The 21,850-nt window shown below is 37.9% G+C and overlaps 1 protein-coding gene and 1 long non-coding RNA gene across 7 annotated transcripts in view; one reads left to right on the plus strand and one right to left on the minus strand.

The window, feature by feature from the left end:
* The window catches only part of CCAR1 (cell division cycle and apoptosis regulator 1), a 28,002-nt gene extending 14,212 nt beyond the window's left edge, over positions 1 to 13,790 (plus strand). For 3 of the 5 annotated variants that reach the window (XM_010714281.3, XM_010714282.3, XM_010714283.3), the window contains 12 exons: positions 573 to 656; positions 1,308 to 1,493; positions 3,100 to 3,291; positions 3,814 to 4,047; positions 4,415 to 4,526; positions 4,752 to 4,793; positions 6,558 to 6,640; positions 7,615 to 7,761; positions 7,923 to 8,043; positions 8,629 to 8,814; positions 9,160 to 9,365; positions 10,507 to 13,790. In XM_010714281.3, the coding sequence (XP_010712583.1) occupies positions 573 to 656; positions 1,308 to 1,493; positions 3,100 to 3,291; positions 3,814 to 4,047; positions 4,415 to 4,526; positions 4,752 to 4,793; positions 6,558 to 6,640; positions 7,615 to 7,761; positions 7,923 to 8,043; positions 8,629 to 8,814; positions 9,160 to 9,365; positions 10,507 to 10,566 (1,653 nt within the window). In that variant the 3' untranslated portion in view covers positions 10,567 to 13,790. The remainder of the gene's footprint in view (positions 1 to 572; positions 657 to 1,307; positions 1,494 to 3,099; positions 3,292 to 3,813; positions 4,048 to 4,414; positions 4,527 to 4,751; positions 4,794 to 6,557; positions 6,641 to 7,614; positions 7,762 to 7,922; positions 8,044 to 8,628; positions 8,815 to 9,159; positions 9,366 to 10,506) is intronic. The other 2 variants (XM_010714285.3, XM_010714284.3) reach the window with 2 other exon arrangements.
* Positions 13,791 to 14,203: 413 nt separating this feature from the next.
* The window catches only part of LOC109368766, an 18,279-nt gene continuing 10,632 nt past the window's right edge, over positions 14,204 to 21,850 (minus strand). Inside the window, exons 2-3 of one of the 2 annotated variants that reach the window (XR_002117071.2) lie at positions 16,938 to 17,046; positions 14,204 to 15,522 (exon numbers count right to left, since the gene is read on the minus strand). This is a non-coding gene — a long non-coding RNA (uncharacterized LOC109368766). Of the gene's footprint in view, positions 16,468 to 16,937; positions 17,047 to 21,850 lie in introns of both variants that reach the window. The other variant, XR_002117069.2, reaches the window with a different exon arrangement.

Raw genomic sequence — 21,850 nt, forward strand, 5'->3', positions numbered from 1 at the left:
TACGATGCGCAGAACAATTTTTATCATAGAAGTAGTTGCTGGAATCTGGGACCAGTTGTTGAGTGAGATGCAGTTCATGAATAGCTGTCTTCAAACATTTTGCCATTTTCTAAAATTCCTAAATTCTCTCCTGTGGCCAGTTCTAATTGTGATATTTGAAACTCAACAGACACTAGTCTGAAACATCTGAATTTCAGGCCACGTGGCTGATCAGCATCTTGGATTGAGGGAAGGTCTGACTGAACAAAGAGTAACTTTGGGGATTTAAAACCTGGGGGAAGATCACACACTGTGCGGTTAATGGAGACCGGCAGTGTCTGTGTAACCCCGATATTCTTTGTGGTGTTGCTTATCACCCTTTTGTGTTCCACAGATCTGGCTTGTATTGGCTGAGTGGCACTGTGATCATTTATGAAGTGGTAGAATGTGTGTGTGAACTTGTCTAAACAATAACTTTAGGAGAAGACTGTCTGAAACAGTTGTGACCTTGCACAGATCAGCAACAGAATTTTAAAAATTACTGAAATACTTTCAAGCTTTCTGAATGATAAATTTAAGATTTTGTTTGTCAGGATGAAGAGGAAAAGGATGATGGGGAAGCAAAAGAAATCTCTACACCTACACACTGGTCTAAACTGGATCCAAAAACTATGAAGGTAACTACATTTCTAAACTTGATTCCATCATACGTTTTCTTTTTTAAAGCAGAATCTGAAATACAGCTGTCATTCCCTTAACCAGGGAGAACAATTTAGTAGTGTTTTTTGTTCCTTGCTGATTTTCATAAGTATTACATATGGCATCACAATATAAAGAGTGAGACTTCTGATTTGAGTAGGTGATTACGGGTAATTCAAGCTTTTGTGACTTCTGAACTTTGTATAATAATAAACTTGTCACATATGTTGCAGTTTAACTGGAAAATGAAAGTTCTGCATTAATCTGGTCATATCTATTCATGTTTAAAATGTGGAGTCTAAAATAGTTTAGTGTTAGTTTAAAAAGGCAGTAATGAGATGAAAATGTATCTCAGGAGACATAATAAAAAGTTTCCTCAAAAGAGATAATAGCCTTAAATTACCAAATCTTTCCCTGCCTCTATGAAGCCCTTAATAAAGGGGTCTTAAAGGAGAAAATGATTATAAATGTAATAATTTGTATCGGTACACACTGGTGCTACTCAGTAGAGATTTTTTAAAAATACACTTGACTTTTCAGTGATCTTGATTTTTACTTCATCTTTTCTGCTAATCACATGTTTTGCAATGTCACTGGTTGATACCACTTACAGAGCTTTTATTTACCAGGTAAATGACCTTCGCAAAGAATTAGAAAGTCGAACTCTTAGCTCTAAAGGACTGAAATCTCAGTTGATAGCTCGACTGACAAAGCAACTGAAAGTAGAGGAGCAAAAAGAAGAGCAAAAGGAGCTAGAGAAGTCTGAGAAAGAAGAGGAAGAGGAGGAGGATAGGAAATCTGAAGATGACAAAGAGGTTAGGTTTTGGATATATTTGGTTTAAGTCTTATTAAATATACATAAATACATAAAAATAGATATAAATTGGTTTAAATATATAAGTATAAAAAGTACAGGACTATGCCTTATTTTATAGTTCTCAGATGGCTGTGCTGGGAACTCTTGCTGTAATTTGAGATGCTAAATTACGTTGAAATTTTGGCAAGCTTCAATTCTTGTATCAGCAAAGTCAGCAGATATATGCAGCTGCCCTAAGGGTGACTGAATTAATGTCAGACAATAAACATAAGAGGAAGAAATTCCAGACTTCCCCTAAAAATGCTCATTTGCAAATGTGTGAACGCATTTAACGAGATCTTAAATTCTTAAACCTATCTGGAAAGTAGCTGCTTAGTTTTATTTGCATTTATTGATGTTCAAGCCATAGGGAGTTACTGTGGAAATGTTTATTTCAGTCTGTAAAAGGTTATAGAATCTCAAACAGTCCAGTTCTTTCACGTGGCTCTTGTTTTGGTTCTTTTTTCTGTATCATCAAACTTCATTTTTCACTTTTGGATAAACACCTTGTGCAGTGAAGTTTCCCAGTGTTGTAGCTGATAGTTTCAGTAGTGCTAAACTTGTTTTTATATTTCTTGAGGGTGAGCAAGATCTGTGCAATAATGCCAAAGTCCAGCCACGTCAAAAGGGCATAAATGCGTGGAAAACATTGTATTACTTGCTTTTAAACCTGCATTTTTTGTGTATTCTTACCTGCTAACTAGCATGGGATAAATTGGAATTTTTGACATCTGTGTGAACCTTTTTCTTGTCAACAGAGCAGAGGCTATGTTTTGTGCTTACTAATTCTTTCAGCTGCTGCCTTCTTCCAGAATTTAGATGAGCTGAACAGTCTTGGGATTTCTTGTGATATCTTCCTTCTATGATTAGGAGCAGGAAGATTTGATTGTTTGTCTTTTGGAGAGCAAAAGCTCTGCCGTGATTTATGTACTTGTAAGACTTTAATGCTCCTGCCTTGGCAATCGATAAGTTGCTTGGTATTTTGCCTTTAACCTTTATTTAAATTTGCATTAAGGGTATCTCTGTAAACTCCGTTTCCCATACTCAAAATTTGAGTTAATCATTTTCTGCTAGTTGTTGAAGCAGTGCTGGATAACTTTGGGAAATTATCAAATAAACTTTAGTCTTCCTATATGAGAAATAAGATATTGTAAGATTTCCCTGTGCTGCTCAGAATAAATGAAACACTCTTCCAGATCTCTGACTCCTTTGCTGGTTTACATCCCATTTTTTTGAAGTAAACTAGTTCTGTTCCTTCCAGTATTGAGTGAACATGCTGCACCTCACACCACAAAATAGTTGGAAGATGCTCATTGCTTTGAGGTTAAACAACATGGCATGTCTTGCTTTGTGTTGCTCAAGTTTCCAATCTTCACTCTTAGGCTGGTGTTGGCAATGGATGTGGAATACATTCTGTAGGTACTGGTGTAATTTCTGTTATCTGTCTTACATTTAGCAGTCTTAGGCTTTTCTTCTCTTTCTTCAAAGCAGTGAGTCCTAAAAACTAACATAGGTAGAAGCTGCAACTTTGGGAATATGCTTTGTGTTATTCTTTGCCTCTTCAGGAAGAGGAAAGAAAACGTCAGGAAGAGATGGAACGTCAGCGACGGGAGAGACGGTACATCTTGCCTGATGAACCAGCGATCATTGTGCATCCTAACTGGGCAGCAAAGAGTGGGAAGTTTGACTGTAGTATAATGTCACTCAGTGTTCTTCTGGACTATAGGTTGGAGGATAATAAAGAACATTCCTTTGAGGTAATTTAGCTGTGCCAGTATATTAAAGCAACTTTTTATTGAGCTATGCATTGTAATGTTGTGTTGAAGGAAAAAAATGCTGCCTAGCAAGTGCACATATGTTTAGAGTTACTTATTCTTTCTTTTTAATTCTGTGATAATCGTGGTTTTCTTAAATTCATGATAGCATGATAAAATAAAGCTTACTGTAATTATGTAAATAATTTTGTTGTGCGAGACCTAGAAAAAGCAATCCAGTATTTGGTAGCAGGTTTATAATAGCAGTGTAATCAGGTATAATATCCAGAAAGAACAGAGATTATAATTTGTACAGTTAGTGTAGGTCCTAAATTACTGCAACACAAGAGAGAACTACAAAGTTCTTTAAGGTTTGCATATGCAAAACAGATAGTAAGAAGTATCAAATGCATAAAACTGACATGGTGAAAATTAAGATAGCACCTTGTTACTTTTTTAATCAGAAGTGTAAAAATATTTAATATGCACATTGAAACTTTGTCAATTCTCATTCTTTATGTGCAGGTTTCATTGTTTGCAGAACTCTTCAATGAAATGCTTCAGAGGGATTTTGGTGTCAGAATTTATAAAGCACTGATTTCCCTCCCAGAGAGGGAGGACAAAAAAGACAAAAAAAGCAAAAAAGATGAACGAAAAGAAAAAAAGGAAGAAAAAGAAGAAGAAAATGATGAGCCAAAACCTAAGAGGAGAAAATCTGGAGATGATAAAGATAAAAAAGAAGATAAAGATGAAAAGAAGGTCTGTGTTAGCTTATATTTGAAGTACTATCCTGTCTGGATCAATATTAAACTGTTACTTGAATTTCACTTTGTTGTTGTGTTCTCAAACTTAGTTTTTATAGTGTTAGTTAATTGATCTGACTCGTTAATCTGTTTAAATAAGTTTTATTCAGTCATTCAAAAGTTTTACAGGTTTATTTGAGGATGATTTTAAACATCTCTCCCTCTCTCCCCTCGTTTACCTTTACCACTTAGATTTTAGTGTGTGTGGTTTTAAGTGACTAAACACAAGCATACTCAAATTTAGAATGAGCGCTAGGGTGATGTTTTTAATTTTGCTGTTTTTCAGTTCTGACTGGATTAATTTTTTGGAACTTCTGTTACAGAGGGAAGAGAAAAGGAAAGATGATTCCAAAGATGAAGAAGAAACTGAAGATGACAATAATCAAGAAGAATATGATCCAATGGAGGCGGAAGAAGCTGAAGATGAAGATGAAGGTATTTGGAGAATTTTTTGGCTTCCGGATTTTCTTTCAAGCTGGAAAATGCACTGAAAATAAAAATCTAAAAGTGCATTATTGCACTAATTCTATTTCAGTAATTCTGACCAGTGCTGCTTAACATGAGCCTTTCTGCTAGGCATTTTATTAACATAGCTTAAATAAATCTGTAGCTGTGGTATGTGGTAAGGCGTGCATATAGAAGTGGTTTTATTTTTTTCAGAATGCAGACCACTCGCAACTCCCATTGAAGTCAGTAGGAGATGTGAGTATTCAGCACCTCTGAAAAACCAAGCCACTTTGAAGTGCATAACTGTATATTCATCAGTTGTGACGTCATCCTGTTTTTATTAGACTGGAATGTAGTGTGGGACATGTTTTACGAAGCTGTAAGGAGATTATTTCTTTTTGAGTGGAGTTAGGCTTGCCTGAAGAAGTGGGGAAAAGGACTGGGGAATGTTTCTGACTGCACGAGCAGCAGGTAGCCCTCTTTCCCACCTCAGAGATTCAGGAAGATGTAAGGCATGCTGTGTGCTTTTTGGTTTGTACTTTTCAGGGGGAGGAAGGTGCCAAACAGGGTTTTCACCAGCGACATAGGTTTGAACTTGCTTACATATTACAGTCTCAGTGTTTTCTAGCAAGTGTTTTCATTTATATTTTTTAGCAAAAATTATTGCACCAACCTGGAAAATGAGTGCTATCTCTCTTTTTTTCCCAAAATGACTCTTCATTGCTTGTAGTCTGACCCCTGAGCACATGCCCTGGACTCTTCTGCGCAAGCACTGCTACTTCCCATTATCTGCCCTTGTGCCATTCTCAGTGAGATTTGGTGAGACCCGATCCAACTTCCCATGGAGATGCAGGAGAAAGCTTGTAGTTGCTAGAAACGTATTTGCAAAATTAGAAAAGTGTTGGCATATGTAGGTTTTTCAAAGTTTTCCTCACAAGAAAGGTGAGCAGTTTCATAGAGAAATTTGCCATGTGATTCTGTGACAAAAAAAAAAACCACTTGTGAGTTATGGAGCTGCATGCCATGAAACATTCCTGTAGCTGTCACATTCCTCTTTCTTTTAGATTTAGTTTCACAGTACTGTCTTTTTAAAAACAAATGAACAAAGCCACTGCATTTGGTGCTTCATATCTTAACAAGCAGTGCAGTCCATAACATTGAGAATCTCAAGTTCAGGATCAAATGCACCAGTCATACCTCAATCAGTCATGAGTATAAACATGTTTTTAATATACAGTTCTTACTGCTTTTATAATGTAATCTAAAATATTGAAGAGTAAACAACGCTTTTTTTTTTACCTAATAGGAATAACCATAGCTGAATGTAGACTTTGGCAAACCTCTTTAGGAAGAAGTAATTTTCTGCACACCACTTAAACAGATAGTGATGTTGGCACAACTGATTTTGGTCTGGTTAGCGTTTATTTCAGCTCTTCTATCCTGTATGTGTGATAAGTAAGAATCTACAGGATAAAATAGTCAAATGTTTTAGGTTAAAGTAAGGTTAAGATAAGAACAACATCTAAGAGGAGTGATTTAATCATGTCATAGAGTGCCTTGGATTGGAAGGGACCTTAAAGATAATTGAGTCCCAGCTCCTGCTGTGGGCTGGCAGGCTGCCCAGGGCCCCATCCATGGCACTGTGTACCTCCAGGGATGATGTACCCACAGCTCTGGGCAGCAGTGCCAACACCTCACCACCCTCTGAGCGAAGAATCTCTTCCTGGCATTTAACATAAACTTGCCATCTTTTAGTTTAAAGCCATTCCCCTTTATCTTGTCACTTTTAGACCATGTAAGAAGTTGCTCTCCATCCTGCTTATAAGTTCCCTTCAAGTACTGCAAGGCCACAATGAGTTCTCCCTAATAAATATCATTTTTTTTTTATTTTGGGAGGGAAATATAATGTTTTCAGATGTTTGAGGGCTTATGTGAGCTTCTTAATGAACATGTTTTTTTGAGATAATGTTTATTGAATCATTTACTGCGGGAATGTTGAATTTTCTTTCTGTCTTATAGACCGGGAAGAAGAAGAAATGAATAAACGAGAGGACAGAAGAGAGGGAAATAAGCATTGTAAAGAGAGGTCATCTAAAGATAAAGTAATTAACATCTTTCTTAACTTCATATAATCTTGTATAAAGATGTTATAATCAGAGTTTACCTTTGTTTTCATTTTATTTACGCTCTTGATTACTTCAGCACTTCTAAAGTGAACTTACATAAAGAGATGTGACAGCTTGGGGTAAGGTGCATACAAGGTGCTTTAATCTACATTTTAAAGATTGTTGGATAAAAGCTCTTGGGGAAAAGAATCTTGTATAAATTTGAACTGATTTGTCTGAGCAATAATCACCTGAGAGGGAGGTGATTATTTATGGTTTTCTGTTGCTGTATTCTTAAGTTACAAAAAAAAAAAACCAACAGAAGTTTAGCTTGACTAATAAAGTAGGTCTCTTTTTTTTTAATCTTGCCTCCATAGGTTAAGGTTAAGGAATAGTATAGGTTAGATTTGTTATGCTTGAGTTTTTCTTATAAATGCTACAATAAAGTGTCCAACCCTTTTATTTTCCCCAGTGGAAATTAGGAGATAAAGAACAGAAATAAGGGGGGAAAACCAGATTGCAGAACTGTTTTACCTGCGAGAGCTGTGAATGTTCATTCATTATGTGCTTACAGGGACTTCATTTTGGAAATGGCTCTTCAATGAAATCTTGGGCTGGGGAAATAAGGATTTTTTTACTGTTTTTTCAAACTTTGAAAATGAATGTCATATGGATGACATATTAGTCTGGACAAAATGAAGCTGGCTGCCAGGTGTTTCTGTTCATTGTGCTGCAAGTCTTCTAAATATTTAGAAAGAGTATTCTTTTAATTAGCTTGCTTATATTGTATTTGAGTTCAGTAGATAAACATTAGTTATATTTAATCCCTCTTCTCTAAGAAATAATAAAAGAAACATGGTATAATGAACTGGGTAAACATCAGTTATCTGAAATGTGTACTTATTTTTTAGTATAGGATGTGAATATGGTATTTTTGACTCCTTATTGATCCAAATATGGATTTTTTGCAGGAGAAAGACAAGACACAGATGGTAACTGTTAATAGGGATCTTCTGATGGCTTTCGTTTATTTTGACCAAAGTCACTGTGGGTATCTTCTGGAGAAGGACATGGAGGAGATACTGTACACTCTTGGACTACACCTATCTCGTGCTCAGGTTTTGCATCTTCTTTTCCTAGCTTGTTTTCATTTCAAACCCCAGTATATTAAAATTTGAAAAGTTGTGCAATTTCTTTAATTAAGTTTTTCAAGTTAAAATACTCTTCCTTAGGTAGTTTAATTTGTGTATTAATCCCATACTTCTTTCCTGTGTTTTAGGTCAAGAAGCTACTTAATAAAGTAGTACTTAGAGAGTCCTGCTTTTACAGAAGACTAACAGATACTTCTAAAGATGAAGAAAACCAAGAAGAATCAGAAGAACTACAAGAAGATATGTTAGGTAGTACTTTTTTATTTTTGAAACTTATTGTTCCTGTGTGACTGTTTTGAGAGTTGTGAGATGCTTGCTTCCTTATGGTAACTAATTCAGATCTGCAGAGAACTTGCCATTTGGAAAAGTAAACCTTGGCAGTTTAACAGTTCCTAAATTTCTGTATTTCTGGCTTCCCTCAGGCCTTGTGTTTACTGGATGAATCTCAGGGTCCTGGAACAGGAAGGAAGGATAGAGGTTAAAAGTTGAATGTTGATTAACAACATATTACTCATTCACAGTAGGCCTGCAGTCAGGGGGATCAGTACTGTGGGTAGTAGAACAGTGTGTGTTGTTTTGTTTTTTGTTGGTTTTTTTTTTTTAGACAAATTACTGCAAGGAGGAAAAGAAGAATGGCGTGAAATAAACTTTATTCTTTTTCCCCATGTAGGAAGAGACCACATCATATGCTTGTCTGTAATATTAAAGGTGTGACTTTTGAAGTTAGTATGGAACATTGCTTTTAAACTGATGTAGGAATTTGGAGGTTGATCACTGGAACTGTAGGCAACCGAAAAATGCCAATGATTATTTATCAATATTAATCTAATTTAGGAAACAGATTGCTGTTGCCATCACCTACAGTAAAGCAAGAATCAAAAGCTGTAGAAGAAAATGTTGGCCTTATTGTATACAATGGAGCTATGGTGGATGTTGGGAGCCTTTTACAGAAGCTGGAGAAGAGTGAAAGAGTGCGGGCAGAGATAGAGCAAAAGCTTCAGCTGCTGGAAGAAAAAACAGGTATGACATTGCTTTGAAGATGGTACTTACATGAATGCAAGATACTGAATCTTTTTTAGTAGATCAACTAATTTGTGATCTAGATTTCTTAGATCTTAGTATGTTATTAACTCTCATATTTTTCGCTTTCCAAGTCCTTTGTACTTGCACACCAGTAATCGTTGAAGTACAATTTGTTGCCATGCTTTGCCATAAGGCTCTGAAGTGTAGTTAGAATTCAATATGATAAATGATAATCCATTGCAGTCTTTAATGTTCTTTCAAAAAATAGTTAGGTGTTGGCATGTAAATGGAATGTTAGAGTGCAAAACGTGTTGGAAGTAACTGACTACTTTCTTCTTTAAGATGAGGATGAAAAGACCATACTGCAGCTGGAGAATTCTAACAAAAGTCTGTCTGGGGAGCTCAAAGAAGTCAAAAAGGACCTTAGCCAGCTGCAGGAGAACTTGAAGATCTCAGATGAGAAAAATTTGCAATTTGAGAGTCAGCTGAATAAGACAATCAAAAACTTAGCTACTGTTATGGATGAAATGCAGAGTGTGCTTAAGCAGGTTTGAATTTTTTTACTTTCATTTTTGATGGTTAAAATTATGTGGTTAAAAATAAAATATAACCTTTAAAACAAACCTTTTAAAATAAAATTGAAAATTTACGTGAATTCAGAGCAGTAGTGTCTCGGTGTATATTAGAGACTCGGAGATAATGATTTTTTTTTTTTTAAGAGAAAACTAGTGCAATGTACTTTCCAAAATGGGAACACAATTTTCTCCTGACTTAAATGTGAGAAATTTTTATAAATTTCAAACAATCATAATGTTTTCCTGTTCTGATCTTGTCTTTTTCCAATAATCCAAATCTGCTGTTTCATTTGATAAGTTGAGAATAATTTTTCAAGGCGGAATGTAGGTATTTTGGTGCTCCAGAGCATCTCCATCCTATGTGGATTACTTGCATCATATTCCCTGGAAATGCTGTGGAGACCCTGTAAGTAAGCCTGAACAGCTGTAGCTAATGAAGGCAGCTCAGTGGTAAACTGGTACAGTGAGGGTGCCTTGCTACTGCTTCTGTCAGTATAGAAACTTGCCAAATGTTTGACGTGTGTCTCCTTGTAGGATACAAGTAGTGCATCAGATAAGGCACTGTAGCTTATTAAAGTGGCTGTAACTTGCAGCAGTCAAACTGCCATCAGTATTGTTACACAGTGCTGCACCTCACTGTGTGTCCATAGTAGACCCGTTGCTCTGCCACCTGCTAAAGGCTCTGTGTAATTCTGTTTTCACACTTGGTACAGTTCAATGGCCTTGTTCATCCTGCCCAATACTTCAGAGCTGAGTGCCTCTTTCAGGCCAAATCAGGTATTTTGTGTTAGAGCTGGTACGTTACCATACCTTAATGGGTTTGGTCAAAGCTATTTTTGTTTATTCATTAAAAAGAAAAAACATAAAGAAAGCTCCTGGGGATGGCTGTGTGCTTATTTTTATAGGAGGTCAGTCAGATTTAATTTCTGTTCCCTCCATTTTTCGGGAAGATGTGAGAAACTTGAATTGGTTATAAGTAAACTTAGTAATATATGGAATTACAAGTTCTTCTTAAGTTGAAACCAAACTGCATGCATTTTGCACTGCTTTATAGATCACGTGACAAGTGTTACTTCCAGAACTCACGTTGTCTTCTTCCTTTTTTCTTTTAAAGGATATTGTGAAAAGCGAAGATAAAGATCAGAAATCCAAAGAAAATGGAGCAAGTGTATGATAAAACTGCTGCTGTTTAGAAGAATGGTGTTACATAATGTAATATAAAATCATGATACCAGAATGTATGGGAAGTGATGCATGTTTGATTTTAGTAGTATAAATATCTTAGTTCCAAAAAGATGTATAAAGTTTTATGAAAGTGAATGTCTGCTTCTGGAGATTGCTTGTAATTCTTAGCATTCAATTTGAGACACTCCTTGAGTGAAAATAATTTTGCATTGCAAAATGTTTTAGGATGAGCTTTGTTACAGTTTTAGCCCTAATAAAGTTCATCGCCATAATACACAGTAGCAAGTATTTAATTACCAAATGTTTTTCATAAAAGTCTAGTGAAATCAAAATTTTCATTATTTATAGAATACCATTTTTAGGTTTTTATTTTTATTTCAGCCTAATTAGTCTTTTTAAATTCAAATATAAATCACAAAATAGCATGCTGCTTAATTTTGCCAGTAAAGATTTTTTTTTTAAAGGAGCTTCTTGGATTTATTTTTTTTACTTGTCACGATTTTCTTTTCCCTTTGCAAATGTAACTTCCCAAAAGCTGCTTGTATTCAAGTTTCATGATATACAGTAGTTCAGTTAAGTATGAGTTAAGAAAGCAATAGAAACCTACCAAAGTACTGGTGGGGCTGTGAGATTTATATGAAAACATATGGGCCTGTTTTAATGTTTGTTGTTTGTGTTTCTTTAATTGTTCTTACCTTTGGATTAATATATATGCTCCTTTTTAACAACAAATGTGGTGTATTAATATGTATGGTTGGATGCCAGGCCAGTGTCAGAATAATGCCTTACATGGAGAAAATGCTACCATTGTAAGCCAACTCTAATTAAATTTGGACTTCTTTCCTAGTATGTGTAATTACTTCAAATACTCTAGTTCAGCAAAATAATGGAAACATAAGTATCTATGCCATGTTATAATTCCTAAGGAGCAGGACACGATTTTTGTTGCAAGTGGGTAAGATTGCCTTTCCTTAATGTTTATAAGTAATCAGATAATTTAAAATGTAACATGATGTTTGTCGAAGGCAACGTACTCATGTGATATGAAACATGAAAAATTGTAATTTGGTGCAACTTCCAGGAAAATTCAGGGTTTCCAAGGTTGGGGCAGGAGTGTTTTATTACAGAATTAGTTAATTTTAGATTTTTTTAATTTTTTTTTTTGTGCTTGGGTGGCCTAGGTAGCTAAATACCTGTTTAGGGAGAGTCTAAGTGCCATAATATTTATGAATTACTTATATAAAAGCTCGAGTAAACTCAAGTGGCTTTTCTGAGAAACACATTAAAATGCCTGAATTTGTTAAAAAAAAAAAATCGAAGCTGGTGCTTTTGTCACTTACCTTTCTTGGCTCTTTTGGAGTCAGACAAGTGAAATCTCTTTTCTATTATAACAACGTGCATAAGCTTCCCCTCCTTCATTTCAGTTGAGTAAACATTAACTGTTTTAAACTAAAGTGGGAGTTGATATATAAACACTAATTATTCCATACAAGTACACAGAAAAGGCATGCTTTATGAATTGAGGTAACATCTAAGAGTGAAAATAGTTGTAAATTAATCTTATGAGAAGCATCAGCTGGTATGCAAATATCATGAAGACAAATTCTTTTGTACTCATTTTTCACCTTTTCCTTTGTACAGACTGGTATCTATCATTAGCATTGAGCACCATTTAAAATATTGAGGAAGGGATCAAGTTGGAAATACTTTTTTTCATGAATTTTCGATAGAACGTGTGGACATGCAAGAGATTGATTTTTAGAGTACAAGAACTTTTAGATGCACTGTGAAATTTCTGTTGAAATCTCTTGCTGTTTTTTCTTTTGTTTCTACCTTACATGGCTGATACAAAAGCAGCTGTCACCTCAAACAGGCATCGTTTTGTGAGATAATAGCTAGTGACACAGATTTTTTTACAGTATTTAAAAAATAGTACTCAAATGAGTGTGATCTTGTTCTATATTGCTCGATGTAACAGTGTTTCAATGTTATGTACAGTTTGCATTTATGTTGGAAGGAATATGAAAGGTTAAAGAATAAAGGGGAGAAAAGCCTACATGGAGCTTGACCGGTCTCCTGAAGAACAATCTAAGGAAGAACAGACAACTTCACAGCATGTTAAAGTAACCTCACCAAGTGACATAAGGTTCTGTATATACATAGCACCTATGCTGGTTGTTAGCTAAAGCCTCTGGGTAACATTCCCAGGAATGTAAGTAGTTCTTAGAGAAATTTAATGGAGTATCACTGGTGGGATTTGGGAGGCAATCTTCTATCTGTTTCAATTTTGAACAGTGTTTTTGCATTTTATGTCCACACTTCACCCCTCACAGGCTTTGCACTGCTGAGTATCACTGGGTGACAGTTGCTGGCTGGTCAAAGAACCAAAGGCAAGTCTTAGCTCTCGTATCGTTGAAAAATACAATTTATTTGTAGTTTTGAAATCATCACAGAGGTGCTTTGCAAAGCAGCAGATCTAGGAGTGCCTTGTTCTCTACAGAAAGCACTGCTACACCAGATCGCTAAATAGGTTCTGATGTAGTTTATAGATACTTTTTTTTTTTTTCTCTCTTTGTATTTCACTAAAATGATTAAATTGATGACATGAACCCTTAAAGAGTGATTCTCAGGCTAATGGATGCCCGTGAATAAAGCTGGGAAGAAAGTTCCTGTGATCCAGCTGCACACAAAGCATTCTAGAGTGGAGTTGACTCTCATACTGCTCCTTTGCTTGCTCTGGTAATAAAGGTAGAATTGCATTGATACAGAGCTAACACAGAAACTGTGGCAAAAAGACTAATAAGTGAATTTTTTTCTCAAAGTTTTCTGGAGAGCTGGGGATTGCTGGGGAGTTAAGGGACGGATAATGTATTGTAGCTGTAGCACCTGGGCGCTTCCAGAGTCACTTCCCAATTGCAGTTCTGTTTAATCTACGTCCTACTCAGCCTGTGGAGCCCCAAAGGGTAAATGCCAAAGTTAGTTACAATTCTGCTGGTGACCGCAGATTTCCACAGACCCAGCATTTACAACTGAGTCATTTCAAAATGTAGCTTTATAAAGCCTGGTTCATGAACGTAACGTTTTTTCAGTATTCACGCTGGAATAACTGCTCTGGGAGAGAGAATGGCTTTCAGCCCATCTTTCTGCTGAGTAATGTACTGTGTGAGCATCTCTTTGGATTTATGTAACAGTAAACTTTCTCTGAAAACTTTATCAGGAATGTGCACAAAATGTGTTTTGTCTTTTCTGTAATCTTTGTGTACCCAGGTCAGATTTTTAAATCTGGAGTGCATTTGTTCTGTACAGCTTATATTTAGAAATACAATTTTTAGTAACTGAGTCTCATGGCCACTGGTTGTGAAAAGCGTAGGTAGGCACAGGCAGTGCACTTTAAGAAAACAGAAATGGTTCAAATAGAAATTCAACTGGAACTTGTATGTTGCCATGTAGTACAACAATAAAAATAGCATAAATAATAAATACCTTTATTTGGCTATTGGAACTGCCAATGTTTTCCTAATGAACTTATGTTTCTGTCTACTCTGACTCACTGGATGTATTGCACTGCAAAGCAATTACAGTGAAGTATTTTTCACTACAGCATTGCTAGTAATGTTAATAATTAGCACAGTATTTTTTTAAGCTATTATTATTATGTAATCAGGGCGTTATGATGCTGTCCATTTGCTTATTGGTTGTTTTTTTGTGTGTGTGCTGGATATGAAGTTAGACTGGTGGAGTTTTTCTCTAGTTCTCACAGTGCTGTACCAATTACACTCCCACTACTCACAAAGTATATTAAGCCACAGACGTGTCAGCCTTATTTTGCCCTACTGTTTAAATACTTTAATGATGTCCTACTTAGAAATAATATCTGTATCAGATTCCCAGATAATTTTTCCTTAGTCTAGTGCAGGGCACAAGTGAAAGGATCCTGCTGACTGCATTGTGCATGTTTTGTCATGAACGGTCTAGGGAGAAGGGGAGTGAAAAGGAGGAACAGAGTGAATGCCAGCCTGAACTCCCCCCCCCATCCCCACCTCTGTATTTCAGCAAATGTTTTTAGAGTAGTAGTTCATTTTGTTAGTTGCTTGCATTTTTTTTCAATGTTATACAAAAGTTTGTATATCAGTCTTCTTCCCTGATTTACTGTTTTTTGGTCTTCTCGATAGAGGGTCATCTAGTTACATTCCCGCAAGGGCAGAAGCAGCTGGTGAACATTGCCCTTCACTTTTAGTGAGGCTGGGTGGTAGCCAACAGATTTGAAAATTAAAAACAGAAATTGCTTCCACGTGCAATAGCAATGAACAGTTGGAGATAATGATACTGGTCTCAAAAGACTCTCAGATCAACACAACTTAGTGAAAAACAGACCTATGCACACACACAGCAGCATCAAAGCAGAATTAGCTGGTTGCCATTGCATGCCAGTAAAATATATGTACTGATGGGGAGATGGGTTGTCGGCTTTCAGCTTAAGAGTCTAAGATTTAGAGATTTTCAGACGGTATTCTTATGCCTTGTTTTATCCAAGTGCTACTCAAGTAAGTTGAAGTACTTTTAATGAGTACATTATATTAAACATAAAGTAGCAACTAGATCATTCCCGTTGTAAGTTACACAATCACAAGGAACAAACAATTTGAGTGTATCCTTGAAGTATCTTCCCACGGAGATAAACTTGTAATTATCTTTTCTGATACAAGGAAGCCTTGCTTGTATTGTATCACTAAACAGCTGAAAATGAGTAGTTGCTTAGCGACGTTGAGCTTGGTTTTCTGCTGTGGTCTCTTTCCCGAAATCAAGCCAATGACCCCTTGTTTTTTGTTGGAGGCGGAGGGTCAAGGAGGAAATACCTTCTTAGACCAAGGAGAGGAAAAATATATGACCTATATGACATTGGTGGCAGCACATCTACGCATCCTCTGCTCATCCATGGATACACCTACAAGGAATGTACAGTCAGTATTTTCAACCCTGTGATTTTGGGTATAATGATGCACAGCATGAAAAGGGACTTATATGGGTTATACAATGGATAGTAATCGTGAGCCGCTTGCTAAAGCAGAAACTGTGTGCCATTTGGGTGGCAGGGGCTTGGAATTGGTGGAGCTGGGGGGAGGGGGGGTACATTGCAGTGAATTCATTCAGATATTTATTTTACGTAAAGTCTGAGAAAAAGGAAATAGTCCATTTTAAGTCCACCATATTCCAAAGTGAGCAGTGTCTGTGCCTTGCCTGGTAAGGGTTTTCCCCAGTAAATGAGAAGAGGTGCTGTGCAGATCTGCCTGTCAGGAATGCATGAGTAAAAATGTGCAGAGCAATACTAATGCTGAAGCGTGGCCTGCAGCCCTTGTGGGACTTCCCTGCCTCCTCAGCTGGGGCCTCACTTCCTGAAAGCGTAACCTGAGACAGGGTGAGAGCCATGTTTTGGGGGAGGAAAACACAGCAGTGAGATGAGAAGAGGGAGTCTTTTGTCTGGTTGAAATTTTAGTGCAAAATTGAGGCAGTTTCCTCCAATGGGGAGCGAGCCCCATGCTGGAGCAGCAGGATGGGAGAACTGGGGCAGGGCAGACTGCAGTGGCTGCAGATGGTACTCCTCCACAGACCGGAGCAGGCAGCCCTCCTGTGCCACTGAATTTATTTCCTCTCCTCTTGACTGTTGCTTATCATCTTCGCTGCTTGCCTGTGTGATCCCAAAGGTGAGATCCTTTCTGCTTTGCAGAGCTGCTGGTTGACTGAGCGGGGCAGCTTGAGCTGCCATTGGAGACTTTATTTGCTGCAAGAGCCAAACCACACTCTCAGAGCAGGTGACTTCTGCCTGTGTGGCATTTTGTGATTAGTGGCATTGCTGTGAATCCTGGCAGGCTAAAGTCCTGTAGCTGGGCTGCTGGAAAAGTAAGGGAACAAACAGGGCAATGCTACCACAGCCTTTCTGCAATATAGATGTTTGCACAAACCAGGGTTCAGCTGCTAGTGGCCTGGTTTGAAACCAGACTGGTGTGACCTGGTGAGTTGTTACAGTGTAGACACGGGAAAAATCCTATAGAAAGCAGGTTGTTTTAGGTTTTGTGCAGGTTATGTTGTTTCCTGGAGCAGGTGACTGTCTGGAGAGTGATGCTCAAGCTACCTGTGAGGTGTATCCATAACCAGTGGAAGACTAATTCACCTTCATTCATCATGAATGGTTTTAGAAAAGGATGATGTCTAGACTGAATCACTGATGCTGGATGTTACGGATTGACTCAGCACCAAGACACCAGAGAAACAGCTACAGCGCATTCTGCCATGGGGCAGGGAAATGTGGAGGGTGCAGCACTGTGGGGTGATGGCTGCCTGACAGGGAAAGTATTTTCTTACCTAATGCAGATGTGATGCTCTGATCTCAGCAGAGATCAGGCTTTTTAGCCTTAATTCCACTGGAAACGTTGACCCAAAAGAAGCTCCAAAGTAATCTTTTAAAGCTTTTCTGAAAATGCAGAAAAGAGAAATTGATGAAAGATCTAAGATGAAATCAGGCTCAGAAATATTTAGTTTGTTACCTTAAGTATATAATTATTCACACAAAAAAAATTGAGTTTGGCAGATGATGTACTGCAGCTGTAGCTGTTTGGTCTCCCCTTTCATTTTCATTTATTAAAGTTAATGGAATACACAGAGAACATGCTATCAGATCTGGCAGTAGAAACAACAATGACAATTTTTGGGGGAAAAATTGGTGAGTATTTTTAAGGTCATACTGGTGAATATCGTATTTAGCCATCATTTCTGCTTATTACCTGCAATTTGTTCATATTCAGTTAATTGCACTAGCGACCTTTCTAGTCTAATGAAGCCAGGCTGCAATTAACGGATTTGTCTAGTACATAAAAGTACAACTGCTATGCTACTGACTGCCAAAATGTAGTGGTTGCATTGAATAAATTTCTGCTATTGGTACCAAATGCTGCCCTACAGCTCCTCAGTTTTTATCTGAGGTACTGTTTTTTGTTGGTAAAGCCCCTTTTAGCGTTTACATTCCTGGAGGGAGGAAGAACATCAGTATGCTGAACCTGTTAACCCTTGGTTCTGTTTCACCTCTCGGTCCTTAAGAGTTTGTACTGACTTGATCCTTTGAGGATCCTGTAAGGCTGTTCTTTTCTGACTGGTCCTAGATAGCAGAAGGCATTACCGTGGTGCTTCTGTGGATTTTGGATTTTTCCAGGTGGTTTCTATATAGTTAGCTATTGCCTTCTTTGGAAGATGATTATAGGGGATGGTAAGTTCTAAGTGATAAGTAAGTAGTGTAGTTCTTGCTTTGTTTCAGCTCAGGTGTCCACTTTAACTTTTTAATCTGATCCCCTTATGTTTTAACTTGCCCCTAAGGGCCTGTAAGCATTAGCAGCCAAGCCGGAAATGTAGTAAACTAAGATTGAGTAGAAGCTGCAGAAATGAAGACTTGTAGCTGTTCAGACCCATAGTAACGACTTGGTACTTGGTGAAGTGTGAACAAATCCTATGTTAGTTTGATTTCCAAAGGTTAGTAGGGATTTTCATTACTGTCATATTTGAGAGTTTTATTATTTTTTCCTTGAGTGTAGCTCAGTAATCAACTCTGTCCAGGGATGAATTAAAGGCAGAAGTATATTTTTCTTTGGGCAGAACTGGATAGGATTACATCACAAGAACTAGCAGTTCTTCAAGTGAGAAGAGCAGCTTTGAATTCTTTCTCAAAGCATGAACTTTATCACCTGTTGGAAGGCTTGAGGAATTCATGATCTGTTTCAAAACTGTTAACGTTTCTGGTGTCTAGCTTGGCTTGTGTTGTCCTTGGCCAGCTAAGCCTGTTTACGCTTCTCTTTACATTGGCTTTAGTTTATATCACATACTCTTTTTTTTTTTCTTTCCTTCTTCATGGTATTCATTTTCTTTCCCAACAGTTTGTAGAGAATACTCTTTTCTGTCTCAACTCTGTTTTCTGACTCTTCAACCTCTTCATGCAATCCCATTTCTCTGGGCACTCTGGCAACTTTCTGTACCTGCTCCTGTGTGAGGTCCACTGACTTCTTATCTGTTAATCCAGAGACGGGTTATAAAAAGCAGTGTCTTACCTCTTGGGTTCCATCTAAAAAGATGTAATACCTCTAGATACGTCAGGAAATATTCTCTCTTATTATAGTTAAGTTTTGTACTACTTGTGATTCCTTGATTCGTTTGTTTTTCACCTTCTTACTTTGCAGTAACCTATTTTCTCAGACACAGTGTGACAGGCCAAGCCCAAATGGAAATTACTCTGGTAAATGAATTACATAATTTTCCCTATCATCTTGTCTCTCACTGCAGTAATACCCAAAGGGGTTTCTAACAAGTTAGAGTTCTCTCCATTTCTTTTATCAAATGCCTTTGAAGAAGTTTCTTTGTGCATTTCCTTTTCTCAGACATTTGATGTTGAAGGGATGTTTTCATGGTTTGACTTCTGTCTCTGGAAGCTCAACTGAAACCAATTTGCAAATCAAGTGTCTTTATCTAGGTGATTTTCTGGTAAAAGCAGATGTGTTGTATGTCTCTTCTTCCATCACTCTTCCTTCCATCATAAGGATCATGTTCTGCTCTGGAAGGCTTTTCTCCATCCCTTGTGTATATTTTGTTCCAAGAAAACCAGTGACAAATTAGACAACTGGATTGCAAAGTGGAAAGATTCCTTGATTTTATTCTTTCAAGAAGTTGACATTATTTAAAAACGAAGTTATTGGTATCACATTATCTGTCTTCATTTTATAGAGAGAGATTTGACTGCTTGTTTTTATCTACTTGCTCTGAAGTTGTTTGCAGTAATAGGAAATTCAAGCCACGTAGATTTCTCGTGCTTCATAACTAATGACTGCGATGTAGAGAACAAAGTCCTAAAGAACTCTCGGGAAACATTCCCTTACTGCAGCACACACGGCAATAACAGCGCCTGCAAGCTCTATTATCGTTTGGTGAATTTCTACAGATAAACGTCAAACGTCAGCTGTCGGCGCTGGGAATCATTTGCCCTTGTCCTGTATTATCTTCTTCTTTGGCCACAGCACATGAAAAAGGCCCAAGACTGAGTTTGCGTGCTGTATCCACCGGACTGGGTGGGAGCTGCTATATTCTCCTCCGGGGGGGATGGAGGGGAGAAAGGAGTGAAAACTACGGCAATCCAGATCTCCCTCGGAGAGTTAAGAGGAGGCTGAGGGGGTGAGAGATAGTTTTGAAAACGTTTTCTTTTGATCTGATAGCTGAGCAGCTTGCATGAAGATGCTAACATCCCTCCGCCAGACCATCTCCGGTGCTCAGCTGAGATGTGCGGCAGTTGTTACCCAAATGAGGGCTATCCCTCCCACCCTTCCTAAGCAGCGCCTGAAGACGAGCAAGGGATTGAGATGAAAGGGTCCTACTGAAGACTGGCGCTGAACGGACAATACGCCTTTCTGTGAAAGTGTATTTTTTGCTCCAGGTGTTGACAGAGCTGCCATGAGATCAGGCGAGGAATTGTTTTACGTTCTATGTGCGCATTTAATGGAGTAGTCTGATAGGTGTGGGTCCTCAGCTCTCCTCTTACCCTGCTGCGAGTCTCTCCCAGAATTTAGGGAGAACTGAACGCGGAAAGGAGCTAAATATCTCAGAAGTGGGCAACGATTGTCGCTGAAGCTTTGAAGATTCGAGGCATCTAATGCTAAATCAGGACTCAGATCCCCTGTGATAGGAAAAGAGTGGAACTGACTTGGCAGGCTTTGAAGACAGATCTATTTTAATTTCAGAAAGTTAAATTCGTTCACAGCAATTAAAGTCAGTGTCAGCATCATTTCGCTACAGTCTAAGGAAACTACGGCTGAAATTACGGTCGTCTGAGAGCAGACTCTGCTTCGTCACTTCTCGTGTTTTGCCGACGGCCGGTGATGCCACCGGAGCGGGCTCTGTTTATCGGGCCCTCCATGGGAGCACACGGTGCTCGTGAGGACTGCAGCTCAGCAAGAGGCTCCCAGCCTGCTTCCTGGGATTCCTTTCTTCTGGAGTCCCTTTCTTCCATTGACTTCCATCCTGCCTCACCAGAGGGGATGCACGTTTGCAAGTTTGCAAGTCAAAGAAGAATAATCTTGTATTTCAATGGTGCTGGCTTCTGTGAAGTGCGGCTCACAGTAGGTGGTCATACCTTCTATAGACTGATAAGGATCGTTCGAATTTCCGTTCCTCTTCATTTTCTTCAGGCTTGAAAAAAGAAGTGGATGATAGTGCTTTATTTTGCACTGGCTGTCTACAAGCAGTCAGAACACGAAGAAAGTTTGAGTTCGTAAGCGTTTTATTCTCAAGCAGTGCTTTTACAGTTCTTTTCAGCAAGGCCTTTGAGTCGGAGTTTAGCAGCTTGTACGTTCTGTTGTAATTGGGGTTTCCTGGTTATCACAGATGTTTCGGTGGTGATTGTCAATGCATCTTCAGGAGGAAAAAGGAAGAAAATATTTGTACTTCCCAAAGTATAATTTTTATGTACCTTTTATGTAACCTTTTATGTACCTCGCTGTGTTTGGCTTACTAAGTCAATTCTCCCAGACTAATGACTAGGTAAACCTCACATTATTTCATCATTTGAACTGACAGCAGCAAGGTGTGCAAGGCACTGTAATGTTCTTCAAAATCGTGATGGATTTCCTAGATCTGCTCAGTTTGAATTTCCTGCAAGGCTGGAGCATTTCTGTATATATTTTTTCACTATTTCAGCGAGCGTGCTGTAGTCACACTACTGAACAAACAAGTACCTTTGAACAGGAGTGCATTTTTTTTTACTACTATATATAGTAGGCTCTACTCAATATAGATATATATTTTTTAATTTATCCTTAGTAAGATTAGTTGCGCAGAGCTTCATATGTATATTTATCAGTGCTAGAGATTTTCAGCAAAATAAACTCCTGCTTCAGTCTTTGGAGAGAGAAAACAAAACTCAGGAACACAGGCTGAGCCATGCCTGCATTTTGCATTCTTTTGTATTCATGCGCTTTGAACCCTGAACTGTAGGTTTTAACTCCCTTAGTGTGTGTGAGGGTATCTGAACGGAACTCATTTGCTGTTACTTTAACATCGTGCAGTTACTGAAATAAATTACATGCATTAGTCAGTTTCAGTGGTTGATACGGGTTCAAAATCAGTAACTTCATTTCAGGATTAGTTTTAACTTCTCTCTACTGCCATCTTGCCTTAGCACATGTCCACTTCATCACTGAAGAGCACCAGGCCTAACAACAAACACAAGCAGATGGAGTTCAGTTATG

Source organism: Meleagris gallopavo, chromosome 8 (assembly GCF_000146605.3).
Source record: "Meleagris gallopavo isolate NT-WF06-2002-E0010 breed Aviagen turkey brand Nicholas breeding stock chromosome 8, Turkey_5.1, whole genome shotgun sequence".
Taxonomy (NCBI): Eukaryota; Metazoa; Chordata; class Aves; order Galliformes; family Phasianidae; genus Meleagris; species Meleagris gallopavo.